The sequence below is a fragment of the Aricia agestis genome, chromosome 6 (genome assembly GCF_905147365.1).
Source record: "Aricia agestis chromosome 6, ilAriAges1.1, whole genome shotgun sequence".
Taxonomy (NCBI): domain Eukaryota; kingdom Metazoa; phylum Arthropoda; class Insecta; order Lepidoptera; family Lycaenidae; genus Aricia; species Aricia agestis.
In genome coordinates, this window is record NC_056411.1 from 8,538,170 (window position 1) to 8,560,199 (window position 22,030).

Below are 22,030 nucleotides of genomic sequence, written 5' to 3' on the forward strand. Positions count from 1 at the left end.
TGGATGTACTATCAAGAGTGTTTGACTCAGACGTAGAGAAAACTAATTTTCACCGCGATTTTCTTCCATTCGCGAGTCTTGAAAAACCTAGATTCCTACGATTATTTCAGTCTTTTAGTACATAGTCAACTGATTAATATATTATCTCGATCTCGGTGTGTCTCGAATGGTCTCGAATAACCACATTCGTTAGTCAGTCGGTTTTTGGTTGATTTCGTTAGTCGGGCTAATTTTTAAAACATTTTCATCGATAGTAGAATCAAAGTAATATTTTTCGTGCTTGCGCAAGAAAGGCACAGTAGGCATGGTGACTATTTTTTTTTCTTATCGGTAATTGAAAGACACTTAAAAAATAGAAACATCGTTGAAAGAATGACTCTGATAGCTTAAAAATTCATCAAGAAATGACAATTCAAATATCTCATAAAAAAGACCTGCCCGAAACGCTCCATACAAAGTGCTAGGAAAGTATGACGTCAGTCTTTCGTAGTAACAAAAAAAATACAAATGCTATCAAGCTGAAATTTTGGGAACACTTATTTTTTACCGTGATTTCTTTATTTTAGTAACAAAATTCGCTTATCTTTGACTTTGTCATCATCCCTATTATGATAGAGTCAAATAATTAAACGCAATTGCTCCGTAACGACAATATTATGAGAACAATATATAAATTATACTTAATTATAATGACAATATTATAATTAGCTATAAATTATAATTTATATATTGTTCTCATAATATTGTCATTACGGAGCAGGAATAAGCGCCTTGGTCTCCACGAATACTCATCCACAGAGGAAATTCGTGGCACTAACCCCAACTATATCGTTCAATTTATGAGCAACATTGGGTTGGGGACGATACTGTAGTGCGAAGGAGTCACAATAGATTCTTATGGGTCGCAGTGACGTCAGGGCTACAGCGACCTGCCATCTTCATATAAAAAAAAAAATTGTTTCAGTGTTTAACTTCCTTTCACGACTTAAAAACACAATTAAGGCCCAGTAGTCCCTAAAATTAGCAGGTCGATGTCTGTCAGTACGAATATCGACGTAAAGGACATTAAAATAACATTCATATCAGCGCGTCTTGTACAGTGGCGGTTACGCGCTCGCCGCGTGCCTTGATAATAGGAAATAGGAGAAAAAATCTTTTGTTTTTAGTATCAACGATATCAAAATACTTAGATACGACGTATGCCGTCAAAACTGTAGCAATGTTTTTGCATACAAAATGTGTATCGAGAAAATATTGTCGTCCTTTTTTGTCTTACAGTAATAGCATATACTACTTTCTCTTTCGCTTATTTTACGCTTTAATCGAATCGAGAAAATATTGTCGTCCTTTTTTGTCTTACAGTAATATCATATATTACTTTCTCTTTCGCTCATTTTACGCTTCGCTTTGATTTTTCTCTTAAAATGGAAGACAATAATTTAAATATTAATAAAATCTTAGTAATTACGTTTTTAGTGAAATATTACACCTTTGGCTTTATTTGTATTCCTCGTTTTGTTACTGCACTGTCGGAAGGCACATGACGGCATTCTGGAGCGAAATGTAGCGAAAAACAACGCGGTAATTAATGAATTAAACACATCCGGCTGTTATCGCGTCCTAAGGCACACTGTTCTCAGATGAGTGAGCTCACTCATTTCGAGGGTGACACATTTTCGCGCTGGCGATTGTATGGAATGCCTTTTCTAACGTTTTAATTCTATGTTTAGTATTACACAAATTAGATATATCAAATCGTATAGGTTAGGTTACGACAAATGTACTACATTTTTTGTTTTTTCTAGAAAGTGTGTAATTTAGCCATAAAATTATTTAATTATGAAAAACAGCGTTATAACAGTCATCTTTGAGATTTTTTTCTATCTTCTATCTATTTTATGGCTAAATTACACACTTTCTAGAAAAAACAAAAAATGTAGTATATGTGTCGTAACCTAACCTAAACGATTAGATATATTTGATTTGTGTAATACTAAAATTAAAAGGTTTTTACTCCTATTTTCTATTATCAAGGCACGCGGCGAGCGCGTAACAGCCACTGTACAAGGCGCGCTGATATGAATGTTATTTTAATGTCCTTAACGTCGATATTCGTACTGATAGACATCGACCTGCTTATTTTAGGGACTACTGGGCCTTAATTGTGTGCGTTAATTCGTGACTGGGGCTTCACTCCACTCGTTCATGCCTTCGCGTCCCTTATTTCCTAGTATAGATAATAGCTCAATTTCCAAAATATAAAACAATGACAAACTTTAAGACAAAGAGAGACTCCCACTATGCGTGGAGCGGGCCGGCAGGTGGAGCGTATTACCGTACAATTAACTCATAAGGAAGAGTTTAGATTAACATATTGTGCAAACACATAATATAAATGTCCCAAAATGTCTTTGTCAGTTGAGAACATTCTTAACAATACTTAAATTATTCTTTGTTTTTAATCACTGATATATAATCACTAATAGATATTTTAGAGAAAAGATAGAGCGACTTCAAAACCACTGAACCGATTTTGATGAAACTTGCACTATTCCCTAAGTTGAACAATACCTAGTACAACAAAAAAAGAATGAATGAAATCCGAATGGTAGTTCCAGAGATATGCGAACACAAACATAAAAACATACATACATACAAGATACATACACTTTTGAAATTTGGCACATTTGTTCAGACGCTGATTTAGACTAACATATAGGAAAATTGGGCAGTTCTGAAAATATTACATACATACGCGTCGAATTGATAACCTCCTTTTTTGAAGTCGGTTAAAAACAAAAAACTAGGCCTTTACATCCGTTGTAGATGATTTATACAGTATTTATCAGAGAGAAGTAACCACACCTCAAATACTGTAGTGCCTGGGACAAGTTTTTGAAATGTCCGTATGGTTGCCCAAGCGCATACGGCATTCTCGCATCATAGTCGGCCTAGTCCAGAGGAAATAACTAGTCTGGGACCAACTGTGTGCGGGTTTCCTCACGATGTTTTCCTTCACCGTACGAGCGTCCGTATTATGTACTTGAGATCAGAAAATGTCTCATAGGTACACGCCTCCACCCGGGTTCGAATCTGCACCCTCTAGGAGTGTGAACCGAAGGTCTGCCCATTAGGCCACGGACGCTCTGGTTAAAAACAGCGCCCATAATATATATACTTACTACATAGGTACCTAATTTATTCAAATTCTATTGAGTTTTTTGAGCGAGTAGTGTTAAAAGACAGCCAATTAGACACACAGCTCACAGATAGACATAATATCACATGCATGATATTATAATATTATGATTTAATATGAAGTTTATCGTGGTTTCCTAACCGAATACACAAAAGAAAATATTTGACGACTTTTTAAGTAGAGCCATCATTATAATGATATGTTGTAATATAATGAGCGATTGGTATTTGTAGTGTAAAATGTTCGCTGGCATATTGCTCATTTATTTGTATCGGTATGGTTCTTTAAATAGTGAATCATTGGACTATTAGCGTGACTTTTCGTTTTGTTCTTAATATTTTCTCTGCACGCGCGTGGGTAGAAATGCGCCGTCTTTAGACTCCGCCTTTTCCTTTCTTGTCTCTTTTCCACATCTCCAGTTTACAGTAGCATGTGGGAAGGAGATGGATATACTCCAATTAGCTAGTTCGTGATGAGAACTGTTAAATATTAACAATGTAGTTTATAACTGCAATAAATCTATTTCTAATTAGAAGTAGAGTTTCAAGGAAAATATTTTAGGCTTGTACTCAGCATGTATGATTATACCTTCTTATTGTACCTACATCATTTGAAATGCTTTGCACCGTAAGAACGCAGAGTACGAAAGTCAATTTTATTAATTATTTCTTAGAATTTACAACGTTCAATAGCGCACACAATACTCATTAAACAGTAGATACTTCGTTTTTGGTCAATGTCACAAGGTCTTAGTTTTATCTTATCTACAAAAATGTTGGACATTTTTAAATGTCGAGTCACGTACTTGAAAATGAAATATGTTTTGGTGCAAAATATTTGCTTAGTTGTTGGTGTCTCGACACTTCAAAAATAATCTACAGTCTACCTCCTTAATGATACATTTTTACAAAGCAGATACCACTTGAAAACCGACCAAGTGCCCGTTCGTCTACCTCTCGCACGAAAGTTCCGTATAAAATGGCTTAAACACCTTTTGTATGTAATAAAGAAAAATACCTTTGAAAAATTTGATATAAAAATACTATTAAGGAGATAAAGTCTACCCACAAATAGAAAGTCACAGTCAGTAGTTTAGTATGATGGGTGTATAAATATTGTATTAAATAATTATAAAACTAAGAAATTTTTAAAACGAATTAAAAATAAAAACTATGGAATCCGTCGCGCGGAGAGGGTGCCCTCTACGGCGTAGCAGGAGCTACGAAACAATCATTTTTATGCATTTTCAAATAATTTTAGAAAATTACCTTTTTTATTTTTGTTCATTATTGTTTTTAAGTCTTTCACGATACAAACGCTTAATACATCTAAATTAGGAATTGATCTACTATGATTGTTTACATTCTGTCATTAGGCTAAGTTTGAACCACGGAGCTGTTTGAACGCACAAAGCTCCTAATAGGTACTCAAGCATAAAAACAAACCTTATAAAACAAAATTAAATGGGTTATCAAAAAAATAACATCTAGATTAGGTAATATTAAAGTAACCTCGCTGGCCACGGAACTCTAAAAGCCGTTAGAGCCAACTAGATCTTGACCAGAACAACGTCTTTATTCTTTGTTGTTTGTGTAAAGGTAGTAATAGTATGTATTCAGTTTAAGACTGTTTATACACGGTGTATACAGTCCGAAAATAAAGCTTTACCAATAGGCAGAGTGTTTACACTCAGGTAAAGTATAGTGTGTTCGAAAATAACAGGAGTGTGGCAACTGGCAACGTGGTGGCTCGCTTCTTAAAAACATGATCTGGAGTGTGTTTACAAACTACTTGTAGTGCGAAATACATAGGAGAGTAGGCAGTTAGTCGATTGTTGATTTACGTACTAACATGATTGGGTATTTTACTAACAGTCATTGTAGTTATTATTTACTATAAAATGAATATTATATGAGATATTGTAAACTATATTTGCAACTTATACTTTCAATGTTTCCATCGTGAGTGGCAGAGTGTCCGTACTTACTGTTTTCCTTTCCTTTGCGAATTTAAATCGTATTACGATTTGTATTGTTGAAAAAATCGAATAAAATATATTTAGCAGACGAAGTTGCAGGCAAAAGCTCCCCTCTTTATTTAAACAGACGTAGGTATAATAAGTTATTGGATGTGTTCTTATTAATTTATAGTGTTATGGTAATATCTCACGTCGAGTTAATAAATCGTGGAAATAAATGTACCTTACAGGTGGATTCAGGCCCGCCGTACGTCAGGGCGCGACGTAGCGGGGCGCGGGCCGCTCGGTGGGCGGAGCCGCAGGGGGCGTGGCCTGGCGGGCGGCGCCGCGACGCTGCGCCCCGACGACAGAAGCGTTCGCCTCGCGCCGAGGTATGCGCGCGCTTAACAAAAGATTAACGCACAGAAAACTGATTTATCGCGTCGCGTTGAAAAAATAATCGACTCGCATCGAAGACATGCGATGGAGGGTCAAGAGTGGCGGGACGAGTGGCAGCAGCCGCGGCAGATGGACGGTCAGTGCCCGATACGGGTCGGAGCTATTTTTTAACATTTTCATCGCATCGCATGTAGCTGAGTGATCACTAACGTTAGGGTGATGAAATCCAAAGTGCTGCGGTGAAAGATTCTACGATTTTCAGTACGCGTTTCGTAGGTAGACTAGCTCTTGGCTACTGTCGCTGTCGTTTACACAGTATTGTGCAGCCACACGCCAAATCATCTAAGTGTTTCTCCGTTGGCGCAATTTTGTGAGTGATATACCTAATAAGATTATAATTGACCGGAAAACATTATTTTTAAGTGTTTCTTGAACCCAATTTTTAAGTAACAGGACATGGAGGAGGTTCTTAAGTCTTTGCGTATATTTTAATGTAGTATAGTGCTCAATGAGGCCGCGTTTCTCTATTGGTGTTAATATGATGCGATACTTACTTATGACCTGAGTCCTGACTAATAAAAAAAGAAACTAATAACTATCAAAAAATCTATAAGTCATTCAAAATTGTAAAGGTTAAGTTATATAATGTGCTCACTGCTCATCCTCAACCCACTCATCTTTCCGCCGTAGGCGGGTAAACATAAAGAGCTAAATTATATTATAATACTAGATGATGCCCGCAACTCCATTGTGCCAAAATTCATTTATCGCGCGGGAACCGTACATTTTTCCGGGATGAAAAGTATCCTATGTCCTTTCCCGGGACTCAAAGTATCTCCATGCCAAATTTCAGCAAAATTGGTTTAGCGGTTTGGGCGTGAAGAGGTAACATACAGACAGACGGACAGACAGACAGACACACTTTCGCATTTATAATATTAGTATGGATGCCTTAAATACTCGTATATTCATGTTTGTTGAAAATAAATATTTTATGCTTGCTTAAAACCTAAATAACGCGATAGCTAAATTATTGTTTTAAAACTGTGATATTTTTAAATTAAACAAGTAGGTACTTATTCAAAGACCTAAAATATCATATTTTATTTCCATATTTTTTTTGCTCTTATGGGGCTTGAAAGATTAAAAATAAAATAAATATTTAAGGGGGTCTCCCATACAAAAAAACACAATTTTTGGCCTATGTTTACATTATAACCGTACGGAACCCTTCGTGCGCGAGTCTGATTCGCACTTGGACGATTTTTTAATAGCTTTACCTACCTTAACGTTGGTTTCATAAATTTATAATCACTAGAAAATGTTGTTAATTTTACCTTTTATTTCATTTTGCCTACTATCCTAAAAATGTTGTATAACCGCTAATAACTTTTGCCAAATAAAACATAACCTACGTCAAGTCTAAAGTATTTTTAGTAGATATTAATCTACTAACACAACTTAATAAATAAATAATTATTTATAGTTTAACCACTTATATTATATTTTAAACTGGATTAAACTCTTTTACATAGTGATTAAGTTCTTTTTTTGCTATGTAACTGTACTTATTTGAAAAGTTCATGTGACTTGCCCGACGGTAGGTACTAGGTAGGCACTGAATGTTATTGTAGTCATTAGTGTGTCATGTAGACCAGCGCGGCTCTCAAACTTTCATGGTGGCGGAACCCTTTTTTTGACAGATCGAAATATTGCCAATTGCAAAAACAATAACAAAATTCTCGCGATATTGCTAAAATAATAACATACTAAATTTTAATAAAATAGCGGGTTACTTTTGTACTTGTTTGTTTCTTGCCACTCGCCATCGTTTAACGAGTAGGTACAAATCATAAAATTTTCGACTTTTTTAAATTATTTTTTAATCTAAAACGAGGAAGGTATACTTATAATAAAATTATATGGTCACATTCGGGATCACACTATAATTTTTTTACGTAAAAATATTTTTGTCCTAAAGATTATCATGGTGAGTTTCACGGATGCCAAAGTCACGAGCCTGCTGCTGCTAAAATTATCAAACTTGACGTAACTTGACACCACTTAAAAATACTATTTCGAATTAGCATATTATCTAATATATAAAATTCTCGTATCACGGGGTGCGTGGTTGAACTCTTCTGAAACTGCTCGAGCAATTTTCGTGAATCTTAGCGAGCATATCGGCTAGGGTTAAGAATCGGACGACATCTACTTTTTATATTGATAAGTGCATTAATTGTTGAATAAATAATAGTAAAACATACTTATTTACTCACTTCCATAAAATACTATGAGCGAAAATCGAAATACTTTAAACGGCAAAACAATGTTTGCCGGGACAGCTAGTTAGGTATATTATAAAAAAAATAAAAGTAGTCATCAAAATTCATACCGTAGGTACTTGGCACATTCCAGTTTGGATTCTATAAATTATTGTAAACTGGTACCTATTTTTTTGGGGTTAACGCTATTAAAAGTTTAGGAATCTGCCTTAACCTACTCGTTATTGTTAACTTAAAAATGTAACCTTTGTTACCCGTCGCAAAAAATGTATTACCTGCGGAAATGTATATTTGCTTATATTTATGTTTATTTAATTGTTTTTGCGTAAATATGAAACTTTTGCTCGTGAATTAAAAAAGTCCATACTTAGTTTAAGCACTTACGGATTCTGTCGCGGAGGACGTCTTTCCTAATGCCGTAATTTCTGAGACAAAATCTATGTCCTATCCCGTGAATTAAAAGAAGAATAATTATTACCAAATTTCATCAAAATTTATTTAAGCATGCAAAGGTAACAGACACATCTTCTCATTTATAATATTAGTAAGGATAATATAGGGTGACAACCTTGCTTCTTCGTCACGGCATCTAATTCCATTCACTCTGGAATGCTTGTTCATGAAACTCGCTCGTCTGTCCGTCATCACGACGGGCGCAGCTTCTCCCGGTGATGACAGACGCCTCGCTGCAACCATCTCAGGAATTGCTTAGCATTAAAACAGTATGAATATTCAAATCAAAATCAAAACATATTATATATAAGTAGTAGAGTAACTCGGTGTCTTTAAAAAAATCTTTTCGTCGCCTAATTCCATGCTAAGTTAAACTCGTTTATGGCAATCAGACATCGGATCGGAACACCTAACAATTTTATCCTACATAATATTATATTACTTTGAAATCAAACTCAGACAAGGTTAACGGACATGCGACGTGATACGTATGCGTTTGAATTTCTTAAGTTATCTGAAATTACGCTAATGTGTGCGTGCACCCGATCCGGACGGTTAAATATGAAGATGGTGGATGGTCTACCGTCTACTGTTTATTATTTACACTGTGGTATTAACAAGAGCAATTTGTGTGGATGAACGTTAAACGGTCATATAAGTAAAATGAAAGTAAAATTTGAATCGCCTCTAAATTTATTTTAAGGTTGTAATAACTCAAGAGTCAAGCTATAAACTGCTTGTTTCGTCTTTGTAAGCTCTTGGTAAATGCACTCCTACTGACTGAGGACATTTTCTTGTCCAAAATTAATTTAGTTACACCGGTTTTTTTTTATAAAATATTACTTTGTAAGTACAGGTATTTATATTTTTCAAAAACTTTTCTACTTTTTAGAAAAAATCTACAGAAAACGTTTGGGTCAGTTATGTCCTACAAATAGCAATAGAAAAAAAATCACTAATTGCCTAAAATATTTATTGAAATAAAGCCGCATTTTGTGACTAGGTCGACTAGAACATATTTCTCTAATAATATTATGTAGTATGTACCTACTTATAACTGTAGCATGCAGCATAATGAGCCTGCATGAGTGGATGATTTTGGAGAGCGTATGAAATGTCAAAGTTGATTAACGACCGGGGAGCGGACGAGCGGCTGGGTGGGCGGCGTTTTTTGTGGTAATTAGACGGACGCCAACCAGCTGATTGACTGAAACATTTCAAATATTTGCAACCGATTAGTTGTGTAACTAATGTACAACTAATCGGTTGCAAATATTTGAAATCTAGGTAAATTAGTGAAGAGACCACGGAGTTTATAAGGAACAATGCCACATAAGATGATCTATAATAAAGAATCAAAGAGGTTTCCTTGGTAGCTTCTAAGCTACTGCTGGATAATTTTAGCAATAAAATATAAACTGTACAAAAAGATCATTAATATTATTAACAATTAATTAACTAAATAGTCAATTTATAAGGTTAAGAAGTCGAGACATCAATAATTATAATTATTGATGTCTCGACTTTTTAACTTTACAATAATTTCGTTTTATGCTCGTATGTTATAACTTATAACATACGAGCATAAAACGAAATTATTATTACCTTATTGCCTAACTTATAATTATTCAGAATGCTGCCTAGCTATAAATACCGTCAACAAAATTTTAAACACTTTCGCAGATTCCACTTTTTGCATTGCTTATAGCCAAAAATCCATCAGTTACCCTTGCAGCAGTCGAGTGGGTAATAAATTACCAGATACCTCGAGGACAAGGGCTCGTCACTCCTCACATGTGAGCACATGGGCACAAACAATGATCATTTTTTGCATGCAAACAACGATCATGCAGAGATACGAGAGAATTACGTATAACGGTAGAGAAGTATAATAGAGAGTAGTTCAGAGTAGAGAGAGAGACTATACATAGATTGAGTTTTCATGTAAAATGAAAACGACATACGTAATATAAAATACAAATATATTAAAAAATCAATACTTGTTACAAAAAAAATTCCGAGTTACAAAACGTTAGGACGTACATCTTTTAAAATAGATACTATAAAGTTTGTGCGCAGAATACATGTTAATATATATAATATAAGTAGAAATGGGTCAAAATTATAAAGTTGTTCTCGTATCTATTAAACCTTTTCAAGCATCGACATAAAAGTTAACATTTAAAAGCTCAAGCTTTTTTAAGCAGCTGTGCGCTGTTGACATGTTTTATTGCAAGTTTTGCACGTGTTGAACTTATCTGATAACTTTGTGGAGGCACTATCATCATGTATGTCACGAGGGTCTAATGCACCTCAGCTTAAAATAGAAATAATATTTATTTTCGGGTTGACACTTTTTTACACAATTTATAATAATATGTATAATTCAGATTTCAGTGTTTGGTACAAATCTTTTAAAATAAACACTTTTCAGCCTAAAACAAAAGTAGACCTATTTGTAAGTTAGTTTTTCGCATTAAAAATAATAAGTAACTAAAATGGAAGCTACGCGCGTCCTCATCCTAAAACAGAAATGGTACATTTTCGCGCGTATAAAATATTACAATGTTTTTCCCCGCGGTCTACTCTATGACTAAGATGCGAAATTTTGAAAATCGGCTCCGTAGTTTCTGAGCCTATTCTAAGCAAACAAACAAACTCTCTTTGTAATTAGTAGGTACCTACATAATTTAATATATCTATGGATGCTTCACACCACGTCAGTCTGGCCTATAGATGTGAAGCCGGTTGCTAACATTACTAGCCAAGCGGCGAATAACGGCTTTTTTGGCTTATTATCATTACTAGCGATAAATAGCGGCTGGTAACGGCTTGTTACATTTCATTGATATAGATTACATTCTGAATCTGTGTTAAAGTGTTAATAGTACTATTTAAAATAATATATATTTAAATAAATAGTAAGTAAGTATATTTATTTTTATTATTATTAATATTTTAATTATTTTAATTTTTAAATTATTTTTTAATGAAGTATTTAATTATTTTTAAATTTTAATTATTTTTATTAATTTTTATTTTTTATTTTTTAATTATTTTTATTAATTTTACATAAAAAGTATTTTAATTATTATCAATATTAATTAAATAATATATTTAAATAAATAGTGTATTTTAAATAATAATTTAACAATAAAAAGCATTGAAAATAGTTTTATTCTTCGATGCTCAAGTCAGGTAACAAGCGGCTGTTTACCCGGTAACAAGCTGCTGTTTATTCGTTTCTAGCGGCTGCTATCGGTTACTACCCGCTTGCAAGCCGCTGGTTTACAACTATAGTCTGGCCCCATGCTAAGTACCTGAAGGACTTGTGTTACAGGTACCAGACAACGGAAATATATTTAATACTTTTATACTATACATATATTTAAGATTTTTATTATATCACACACATATTCTAATTATATTGAAAACTTTTTGTTCCGTCGGCGGGATTCGAACCCGCGACCCCCGGCTTGAGCTGCCACACACTCAACCAATTGAGCCACAGAGGTTGTCACAATTTAAACTGTGGGAACAAAACGCAAACCTACTAAGACTTCTTTTGCTTGTAATAATTATAACAAAGAAATTATTGCCACAAGTGGTCCAAACTACAAAGTGGTCAAAAGTGGTAGCAGGACCACCAACAGACAGGTTGACATTCCGTATTAATTCTCACGCCTTTCAAAACAAATGGCTATTCTGAGCTTCGAGAAATGAAACAAAAACTGACGAGGTATTATCGAAGCTCCATAACAAAAACAAACAAAAGACGACTATGCTGTTGATGTATTGATTATAAGGATAATGAATTTTGATATGTAGCCAATTATTTTTAAGTAGCAAATTTTAATATCTCATTCAAACTGGTATGGTTGCAGCCATTTGGATATTTTTGGTTTTAATGCATATCCTAAAGTCATAAGGTGAGAAAATCTATATTGATAGTTTAATTATCAAAATTATATTACTATATTTCATAGAAGTATTGTTATTTTGCATGAGTTTTAGGTGTAATTTATGAATAATAATAAAAAACCGGCCAAGTGCGAGTCGGACTCGCGCACCGAGGGTTCCGTACAAATTTTTTTTTTTCACGGGTTAAAGGCAATTAGATCTAAGTATTTGATATGAATTTCAACTTGATAGCTCTACGCGTTCATGAGGAAAAAAGTAATAAGTTTATATTTATTAAAAAATATATATTTTGTAATGTAACTAAAAATTTAAGGTTTTCGGAATTTTTCCTTTATGTGTGCTATAAAACGTTGCTTCATGCCAAATTTCAAGATTCTAGATCGACTGGAAGTACCCTTTAGGTTTTGATTCCCTTGCGAGTACTTGCGAGTTTCAAAATATGCAGCTTAAATTGCTGTTTCTTTTGATTGCGTTGGCTTAGAAGTTTGATTTTTTCACAGCTTCAAGGGACAGTAGACCTGAGTAATTGATATAAATTTCAGCTTCATACCTCCACGCGTTCCTGAGAAAAAGGGTCTTGACAGACGGACGGACGGACAGACGGACAACAAAGTGATCCTATAAGGGTTCCGTTTTTTCCTTTTGAGGTACGGAACCCTAAAAATGAATGAACAGCTACAAAGAATAAATGATAATTACATAAACACGGCATGCATTCATATTGCTTTGTTTATTATTCAAAGTAACGATATAGAAATCGATATTGCTTCCTAAATTAAATTGTAAAATAATCATAACAATCTTTTCTATTCTTGTTTTGTGCGTGTGGCCTAGATGTTAATTGTTAGATGCAGCTGTTATTACAGTTGAGTAGGAAATACACTATTTAGTAGTGGTAGGCCTAAATTTCCACGACAAAAATACTGTTTCAGGCTTTTTTCAAAATTTGACACCATCTTCTCAGTACTCTCTCACAAGAAATGTAAAGTTAGAATAATCCGTATATTTTTTTACTACCGTATCATATTATGCAGAAATATTGTGTTTATGTGTATGCAGTAATATTGTATAAATTATTGTATAAGTGTCTAAACACACTATGCCGAATTTCCGCGGCAGAAGTTTGGCTTGATTACGCCTGCAATGTATTTTAAATTACCGATGACACACCATGCCGAATTTCCGTCGCGTTATATTGTATGCGTTTGACATTGCTGATGTAATCATGTGGAATTTCCGCCGCGGAACTTCGGCTTATGCTAGGTACTTATAAACGGTTTTGCTCGATAGTTTTACTCGAATCGAAGGAAATTACATATTTGACATATTTCATTCCATCGAGCCGGCTCGAAGCGAGCCTTCGAGCTGTCAGTTTTGCGGTCCACACGTTGGTTATTGCTCGATTTGGAGTAAAATTATCGAGCAAAACCGTATGTGAGTACTTAGCTATAGTGTGTTTAGACACTTACTACCAAGAATACTGGTATACCTATTTAACCTAAGCCTATGCTCAGGTACTCTGGTCTCTGAAACTTTACTATCAAACCAGATGACACCCGCAACTTCGTTGCGCCAAAACTCGGTTATCGAGCGATTACACTTTTTTGGGATAAAAAGTATCCTATGTCTTTTCCCGGGACTCAAAGTATCAACTTAAATTTCAGCAAAATCGGTTCAGCGGTTTGGGCGTGAAGAGGAAGCAGACAGACAGACACGCATTTATAATATTAGTATGGTCTATGGATATGATTGAAACTTATATATTACTCGTATACACATTAAGACGTTAACATTGACAAGTCACAACGGCACAAAATACGCGGAATATTGAATCGATCGATATCGTATCGTTCCCGTGTCGGTTTGCCGCGATATCGCGTTCTTAGTAAAATAAACTGATGCGCCGTGATCCGTCGCTTGTTTATTGTTATAATATTTAAATTTGAACGTCCGCTAACAGCTGAAGTACTTTGAAGTATCATCCGTACGTATCACAAAATTTATACTTAAAATTTTAAGTGTGTTTGAAAATATTTGAGTGCTATTTCAGCTTAAATTTAAATCAAAAATATAATAATTTTATATATTGAATTTTTTTCTGAACGTGATGATTTACTAATATTATTGCGTTATGTTTAGTTGTTTATTTCCCCTGTTATTATTAGGTACCTATCAGTGAAACGAATAGGTACCATTTACCAAGTATTATTGTACTCGTAATTCTTATTAACTAGCTAACTGCAAATGTAGCAGTTTGTATTAAAGTAATAGGTATTATGACTAAGCCGGGTTCCTAGATATCGTTTGTTTATATTCTCATAGCTAATCTAGTTTCACAGATAATAAACATTAGGTTTCAATGTAATGATATTACTATTAATACTACAGTAGAATATGCAAGTTTATTAAAAACAATGTGTAGTAGTGGTGTAGTATTAGTAACTTTAAAAATACTTTCGAAGGCCTAAGAATTGAAAAAACCACTGGTTTGAACAATAATAATTATTATCGTGCCGCATTAGTGATATAAGCGAAACTAAGATAAATAACCATATTGATCTTCGATCACTAATATACTAGTGATCGAAGATATTGATAGTAAATATAAAACCATTTTGAAAAGCCGTAGGGCCTATAAATATTAATGTATCCGCGCGTAGATGGCGGCCTACGGCGTAGACTTTAGCGTAGAGTGTAGACGAACGAAAATTACATAAGGTCAGAATATTTAGACAACTTATAATTGATAATTTCGACAGTTGAGTTAGACATAAAAATTGCATGGGATTGTACTATTAGAGAAGTTGATTTCTAGGCAGATGGTGGTCCTAAGTAATATTTTGGTCGCGTTAAGTTAAGCCCATCTGATCGATCACAGCTAATATTGAATTGACATAAGCCGACCACATGACGTAAGTCCGTCAACTGCCTAGGAATCAATTTCCTCGAGGTACATGAGACATCGCATAATACGTATTCGCAAAGCGTCTTATTACAAGTCTTATGTCCTCAGGATGCGTTTATGTCAAGTACCATGATAACTTACCAATGACCTTTGTAACTGACTTCTATGTCGAAACTGTAACAAAATATGCAAGTTAGCTAAGTACATTAGTTAGTAAGATAGGTACTAGAGTCTAATACCTTATACCTATTTTTCTAACTAATGTTTAGTTAAGTAACTAGACTATTATAGAGACAATGTGAAACTACTTTGTTAATTCCGGATAGATATTGTCCAACGGCGTAGAACCTTTTTTACATGGAGAAATCTAGAGTCTAGACGTCATTGGGATTTGGGGGAAATGCTCTGTGCATTCCCGGCGGATTGGGGAAATCGACCAGCGGTTAGGTTAGTCGACCGCGTCTCGCAGACAAGTTTACACGGGGGCCGCGATGCGCAGGACCACTATGCGTATCACGGCTCTCTCTAGGGACTGGGATTCGGTGCAATGGGCGGCGGTGTCCAACACTAGTGCCACCCCGAGTAAAACGGCGTAAAACCTAGCGTAGACCGTTCGTCTAAAAACATTAAAAAATTAAAAAAATACTTCCTCATTATTATTCCCTCTTAAAAGGCAGGCAACGCACCTGCAGCTCTTCTAATGTGCGACTGCCCAAGGGCGACGGTAGTTGCTTTTATTAGGTGACTCGTTTTCTCTTTTGCCCCCTTATTTTATCAAAAAATATACATTTTCAGTTCACCGCTGTCAAACTTTGACGTATTGGTCTAGTTAGTGAATTAGGATTTAGGAAGTATAATAGCAGGTATGCGGGGCAATTTGTGCGTCACGTCGCGTCGGGTGGCGGCGGGTGGCGGCGGGGTGGGCCGCCTGTGATTTATACCGGGTCGTCACTTCCCGCCCAAACTCATAACTCTACGTTCATCAATCGCGCGTATGGAAAGAATTTTATAAGTCCAAACTATTTTTGATGTTACAGGTAGTGTGTAGTTTTTGGGGTTAAACGCGTCGCTATGATAAATATACAGAACTAGATGACGCCCGCAACTCCGTTGCGCCATAAATTTGTTTATCGCGCGGGAACTGTACATTTTCCAGGATAAAAAGTATCCTTTCCCGGGACTCAAATTATTTCCATACTAAATTTCGGCAAAATCGGTTCAGCGGTTTGGACGTGAAGAGTAACAGACAGACATACAGACAAACGGACAGACAACCATACTTTCGAATTTATAATATCAGTATGAATTGATACAATAATTGACTTTTTCCTATTACTATAAATTACTGTTTATATGTGCCATGGGCTATATCAATATTATTGTCATTTATTATAACTTCTGCTACAGAATTTTCACTAAACTTCCATAAAAATCGACAACTGATCTTGCTTCCATTTTCTAGAGCTGAGCCTCAGATTAATTTTCAGCCAGTATAATATAATATATCTAATATCTAAGAACTTATTAATCAAAACATTATAATATTAATGAATTTAGGAGTCAAATAACAAGGATTACGAAGATATTATTTTTTAAATTCGTAATCCTTGTTGTTTGACTCCTAAATTCATCAAAAAATCAACTAAATAGTGTGTAGAAAGTCCGTCTCCATGCTGTCCTACCCTGTAATTAGTTGTTCGGGGGCCCAACTTATTTCTGTGAGAGCGCGCGGCGTACGATTTATTTGTTTGACGTTTAGTGGAATTTGTTCCAATAAATAAAAATATTCCAATAAATAACGAGCTCGGGTTACACATCCTTGCGATACAAATTGTGGAGGTTTGTCATTTTCAGTGGCTCTGTCACTGAAAAACTACCAATATTAAGGATACGGGAATCTCGTTGATAGAGATGTTCCATATTGGTTAATTTAAGATTGCAAAATATATTTTATTATATAATATGAAATAATTTATTGTTTTCTACTTTTCTACTAAGTTTTTCTTACTTTATTTAAGAAAATGTAAAAAGTGATTTTTCATATATTTTTCTTAATAACTGTTTTGCGAAAAGAAGTTACAATAGTTGATTATAATATTATAATAAACCAACTCAAGCCGCCAACACTGACAAGAAAATAAGTTAAAAAACAAGACATTTTATTTTAATCCATTAATAACTGTGTTAAAATGTGTAACTTTTATTTTTAAATACATACTTACATAGGTACATATGCGCAACACTTTATCTCAAGGTTTTTCAATGTCGTCACTGCTCCATATAAAGCTTTTACTGAATAATTAAAAAAAAAACTTGCTGGATTCACAATATTGTTAAGGGAACATCTTCATAAAGAGTAAAAGTTTAAGTGTATTTTTATGCGCTTAATCGTTAAGCATCGGGTTCAGTTACAATAAATGGTGCCTGCGACACAAATCACCATTAGGGCAGGCGACGGACCGTGCGCGTGCGCCGCCTAAACTAAAATTACACCAGCGACATCAAATGTAGGTTTTACCTAAAGGTCAGGCACGATAGTATCTTTTGTTTTTACCACATAAAATACGTCACACAATTTTCATGATTTTTAGACTCCCTCCTTGTCACAGGTTGCGAATGGTTGGATAGGTACATTGGTGTGATTTGAGACAATTACTCATATTTTTCTTACAAACCTTGTAACTTACCTACTTCGTCATCTGACTAATATGTTATCTGGCTACACATCCTCATTTTTTGATTTCAAATCATTTACTAGGCCCTAAAGCCTCCATTTGTTAAAAAAAAAACGGCAATTTGTTCACTGTAACTTACCTGCTTCTTCCACTCATGTCTTTATTATAGCAGCATTCAAAAAGTAATTCCTATTCTTTCCGAGATTGAATACGGTCCCATCGTTTCGTAATTATAATTAACCATCTGGCATTTGGAAGACACATAGAGACGGGAGTTGCGTTAAGAAATTTTTGTAAGAAGCGATTAGCTGGCAATGATGTGTGTGTCGGGGATGACACTTGGCAGAGATCAATCAGCAATCACAATACGCCGGTGTTGCCAGCAGACGGGCCCATTTGTTGCGGTATATTTAGCACACATCACACGTAATGTGGGGCACCTATCGAACTATAAAAGTATGTAAGAAATGACAGCAAAAGTAACATTCGCATTCAAAGAACTTAGCTTGAAGATACTTAATTATGTACTTCAAATTTTCAACTTCTTTGATGTGTATATTAAAATGTTGTATACTATTGGCATGTATGTATAGTGTACTGTATAGGCCGGACAAAACTTTTAGATCGCTAAGCGAAACAATATGAAACTATACCGGTACAAGTGTATAGTAGCTGACATATTATATCGACCTGCCTGATTATTTAGTAATATATCAATAGCATATCCCTATGCGCATGCACCCACCGCTCTCTAAAGACCTTCCATTTTTAAAGCGATCATAAAATAAACTATTCGTAAAATATGTTCTAATTGTAATGGTAATATTGATATTATGTAGTTATATCATTATGTAGAGTCAGGCGTATCAATTCTTTATTATCGTCTATTTCTAGGCCGCAACATCTGGCAGAATTACAGGTATTGAATATATTGCGAATCAAAGTCCCAAGAATAGCTTTGCTTGACAGTACAAGTCAATCAGCAGTCCAAACATCGCGAGAAAGCGACATCTAGCAGCTAGTTTGTTTCTACATTCCTAGAATGTTCCAGACCCTTTTGCTAATCGAGCGAAACAGGATATTTATGATTACGGCGTTTATATTATGAGCTAACACGCGTAATGCATATATCACATCTCTTCGTTTGTGTGATGGCAATGGTATCTATAGTAGCTTTATAATTGGTAAATGATAGAGCTGATAATTTAGACTAGGTGCTAAAAATAATTTACATAAGTAAGGAAATAGTAATCGTTACGGAAGTGAAAATTGTGTGAACTTATTTACCTATAAAAATTAAGAAAGAATTTGAGCGCTTCTCTGCTAGATAGCGAGGTTAAGGTCATAGATGTAGAGCTCAATAGTGGGATAATCAACATTCAAACATATGAACTAAAATTGTTTTGATACAAATTAACCAATATTTTTACTAAATAAACAAATAACTAAATATTCTAAAGCTCTCTTAGATTATTTTCATCTTTGGCCCAAAATCACAACAAAAACATTTCTTCCTAGTTCCTTCAGGTTACTTGTACATCGTGGAGAATTTTGTGTCGATTGGCTTGTTAACTAAAACTATTTGAGTAACTTAGTAACTCTTTTGAATTTATTTTCGTGAATGTAAACAATATCTACAAAGGGCATAATAGGTATACATCCTTTTCCTTTAGGTCACTTCTAGATCGTGCCAGTCATTTGTGTCAATTAATTCTAATTCAAATTTACCAGAATTTTGAATGAACATACCAAGTCACTGAGTATCCTACAGCTCTCTTAGATTTATTTTCATTACTTGCCCAAACATAACAAAAGGCATCTCTTCCTAGTTCCTTTAGGTAGCTTCTACATCGTGTAGATTTTTGTGTCGATTGGCTTGTTAACGAGGCGCGCTCGGCATCTTGACAAGTGCCCGTTGATCAAAGCCCGAGCTGCTGCTAATTTGTGACCGAACCACTTACACCATCCTCCTTTTGTACACACACCAAATGCACAGGATATTCCCTGGAACTTCATTATAAACACATACGCGTAATTTATTGACCAAATAATTGGGCATTAGACTCTAGTGGATGATGACTAACTCTATGTTATTTATGATCGCTGATTAATCGTTAAAATATTATAATATAGTAAGCCTATAATATTATATTTGTATAGAAGTAATTGCCTATTCGCTATTATACCTAATTATTTTCTTTTAGGTCTCTTAAACAAAAACTAATCACGAATGTGTCTTTAAAAACTCCGTCCTTACGGTATTTGACTCCGGAATGTAAAGTATAATCAGCCTACTATTTATACAAGCATTCATTTAAACTTACGTATCTTAAAGTTAACACAAACAACAAAATAATATGTAATACACACTGTGCTGCTCGCCAGTTCTGTTATGCCGCGTGTCTAGATAGAAATCTATGTTATGAATGGCACAACAAAAAAATGTAGAGTAAGTATATTATTGCTGTCACCAGCGACTTTTCATACAGCATTTGATGCATTTGTACGAGACGCGGCCACTAATTGATTGTTTGTATCTTGTATGATATTGTAATAATACATTTGTTGATATTTGTCGGTCGGCGAGGGCCGAGGGCGTGTAAATCACACGAGTGTCGGAGATCTTGCCGCTGCACACACGTGGTGCTTACAGGGATGTCAGATTTTAAAAACTGATATTACCATCGAGGACATTGATTCATAGGCAGTTGACGAACCTACGCTTCAATGTTAGCTGTGAATTGTTATCCGCCGGATGAGTTTGACATAAGACTACCAAATTACGTAGGTCCGCCATCTGCTTAAGAATCAACTTCAAATATTGTGTGCACTGTGTAATGTATATTATGCAATCCTAGTGACAGTATGAAGATAGAAGCTAGTACAAAATATTTACAAACATTAAATAAGACGGTTCTAGTAGAATTTTAAACGAATATTATTGTTAAGCTACTTTTCTATTATTCTTCTTTTCTTTTCATTTCTTAGACATCCTTTGCTTGACAACACTTAAATTATTATACAATTATCAATCACTGCTAATAAAAACAATAATTAGACAATCAAGTAAATTAATTAGACAAAAAATAATAAGACAATTTATAATAAATATTTAGATAAAAATTTGCTTATTTATAATAACTATTATTGTATTAAAATCCAAATAAAATATTCCGTCTTTTTTTAATTTTAACAATGTTTAAGTCGTTACTTAAGTAACGATGTAGAAGCAGCCCTGAGGCCGGTAGTCGGTAGTCGGTACACGGGAGCGGCGCCCGCGCATCTTTAGATTTATTACGGTCAATCAATGCGGATTTATTGCCGAGGAAGCGCTCTCCGTCCTCTCCTTTTGTTACAACCCTAAATATAGACGCAACAATTATAATTGGACACCTGAACTGTTACGCCTTCTGCTTATTAAGCTGATTGTGGGTATTTATGGCTACCATTCTGGACTTTATTGCCGTCGTGAGCGAGTCTTAATTAATTTGTGAACTTTACTTTTGTTGCGAGTGCAGTAGGTCTCTACGGTAGTTCTATTGTTGGCCGGTTAAATAACAGTATTGATGAGTATCTAAGGTAGGAATTGGGTCAGGACTTGCTATTATGCGAATAAGTTGTAAGAATAACAAGTAATATAGCTTGATCGTTGAGACTAATTTAATTTGGATCTCCAATCTGTGGTCTAAATTGAAAGTTCTAAGATAAGTAATTACTAATTTCTAAGTGAACCTGACATTTGTAAGGTTACGAGCATTATCTAAGGAATAAGCGAAAATATTTACTGAAATAAAGTTTGATAGATCTATAGCCGGTTTTTTGAGGTTTTTTGCCAGAACTTTTATATTGGTGGCTAATGTTAAGAAGTTAACATTAGCCAACCAAAATTAATCACCATTATTGCAAAGATAAACACGTATCAAAACACGTACCGTACGTACCTGTCTAGCCAATGTTTTTCCTTCCAAAATAAAAGTTATTTTATGAGATTTTGTCGTTTATTTGGAATTATTTTTATCGGTGCTATGTCATTGTCGGTTGCACGTAAGCTCAGTTTTCATCGAGTGCCTTATTTATAAGCCCGTCTTGACAGCTCACGGAGGAATTACTGCCGCCATTTTGAACAGTTTTAAGTTTCCCGCCATCACAGCAATTAGTTGAGTGAGATATCCTCAGCGGGGAGGACGTTACACAGTTTATAGCTTTTTTATATCATTGCTACTGTTTCGGTGTTGT

At 34.8% G+C, this 22,030-nt stretch overlaps 1 protein-coding gene across 1 annotated transcript in view; it reads left to right on the plus strand.

Moving 5' to 3' along the window:
- Positions 1 to 5,507: 5,507 nt before the first annotated feature.
- LOC121727596 (T-box transcription factor TBX1-B-like) overlaps positions 5,508 to 22,030 on the plus strand; it is a 34,678-nt gene continuing 18,155 nt past the window's right edge. The window contains exon 1 of the mRNA XM_042115507.1: positions 5,508 to 5,691. Coding sequence (XP_041971441.1) covers positions 5,640 to 5,691 — 52 coding nt within the window. The 5' untranslated portion in view covers positions 5,508 to 5,639. The remainder of the gene's footprint in view (positions 5,692 to 22,030) is intronic.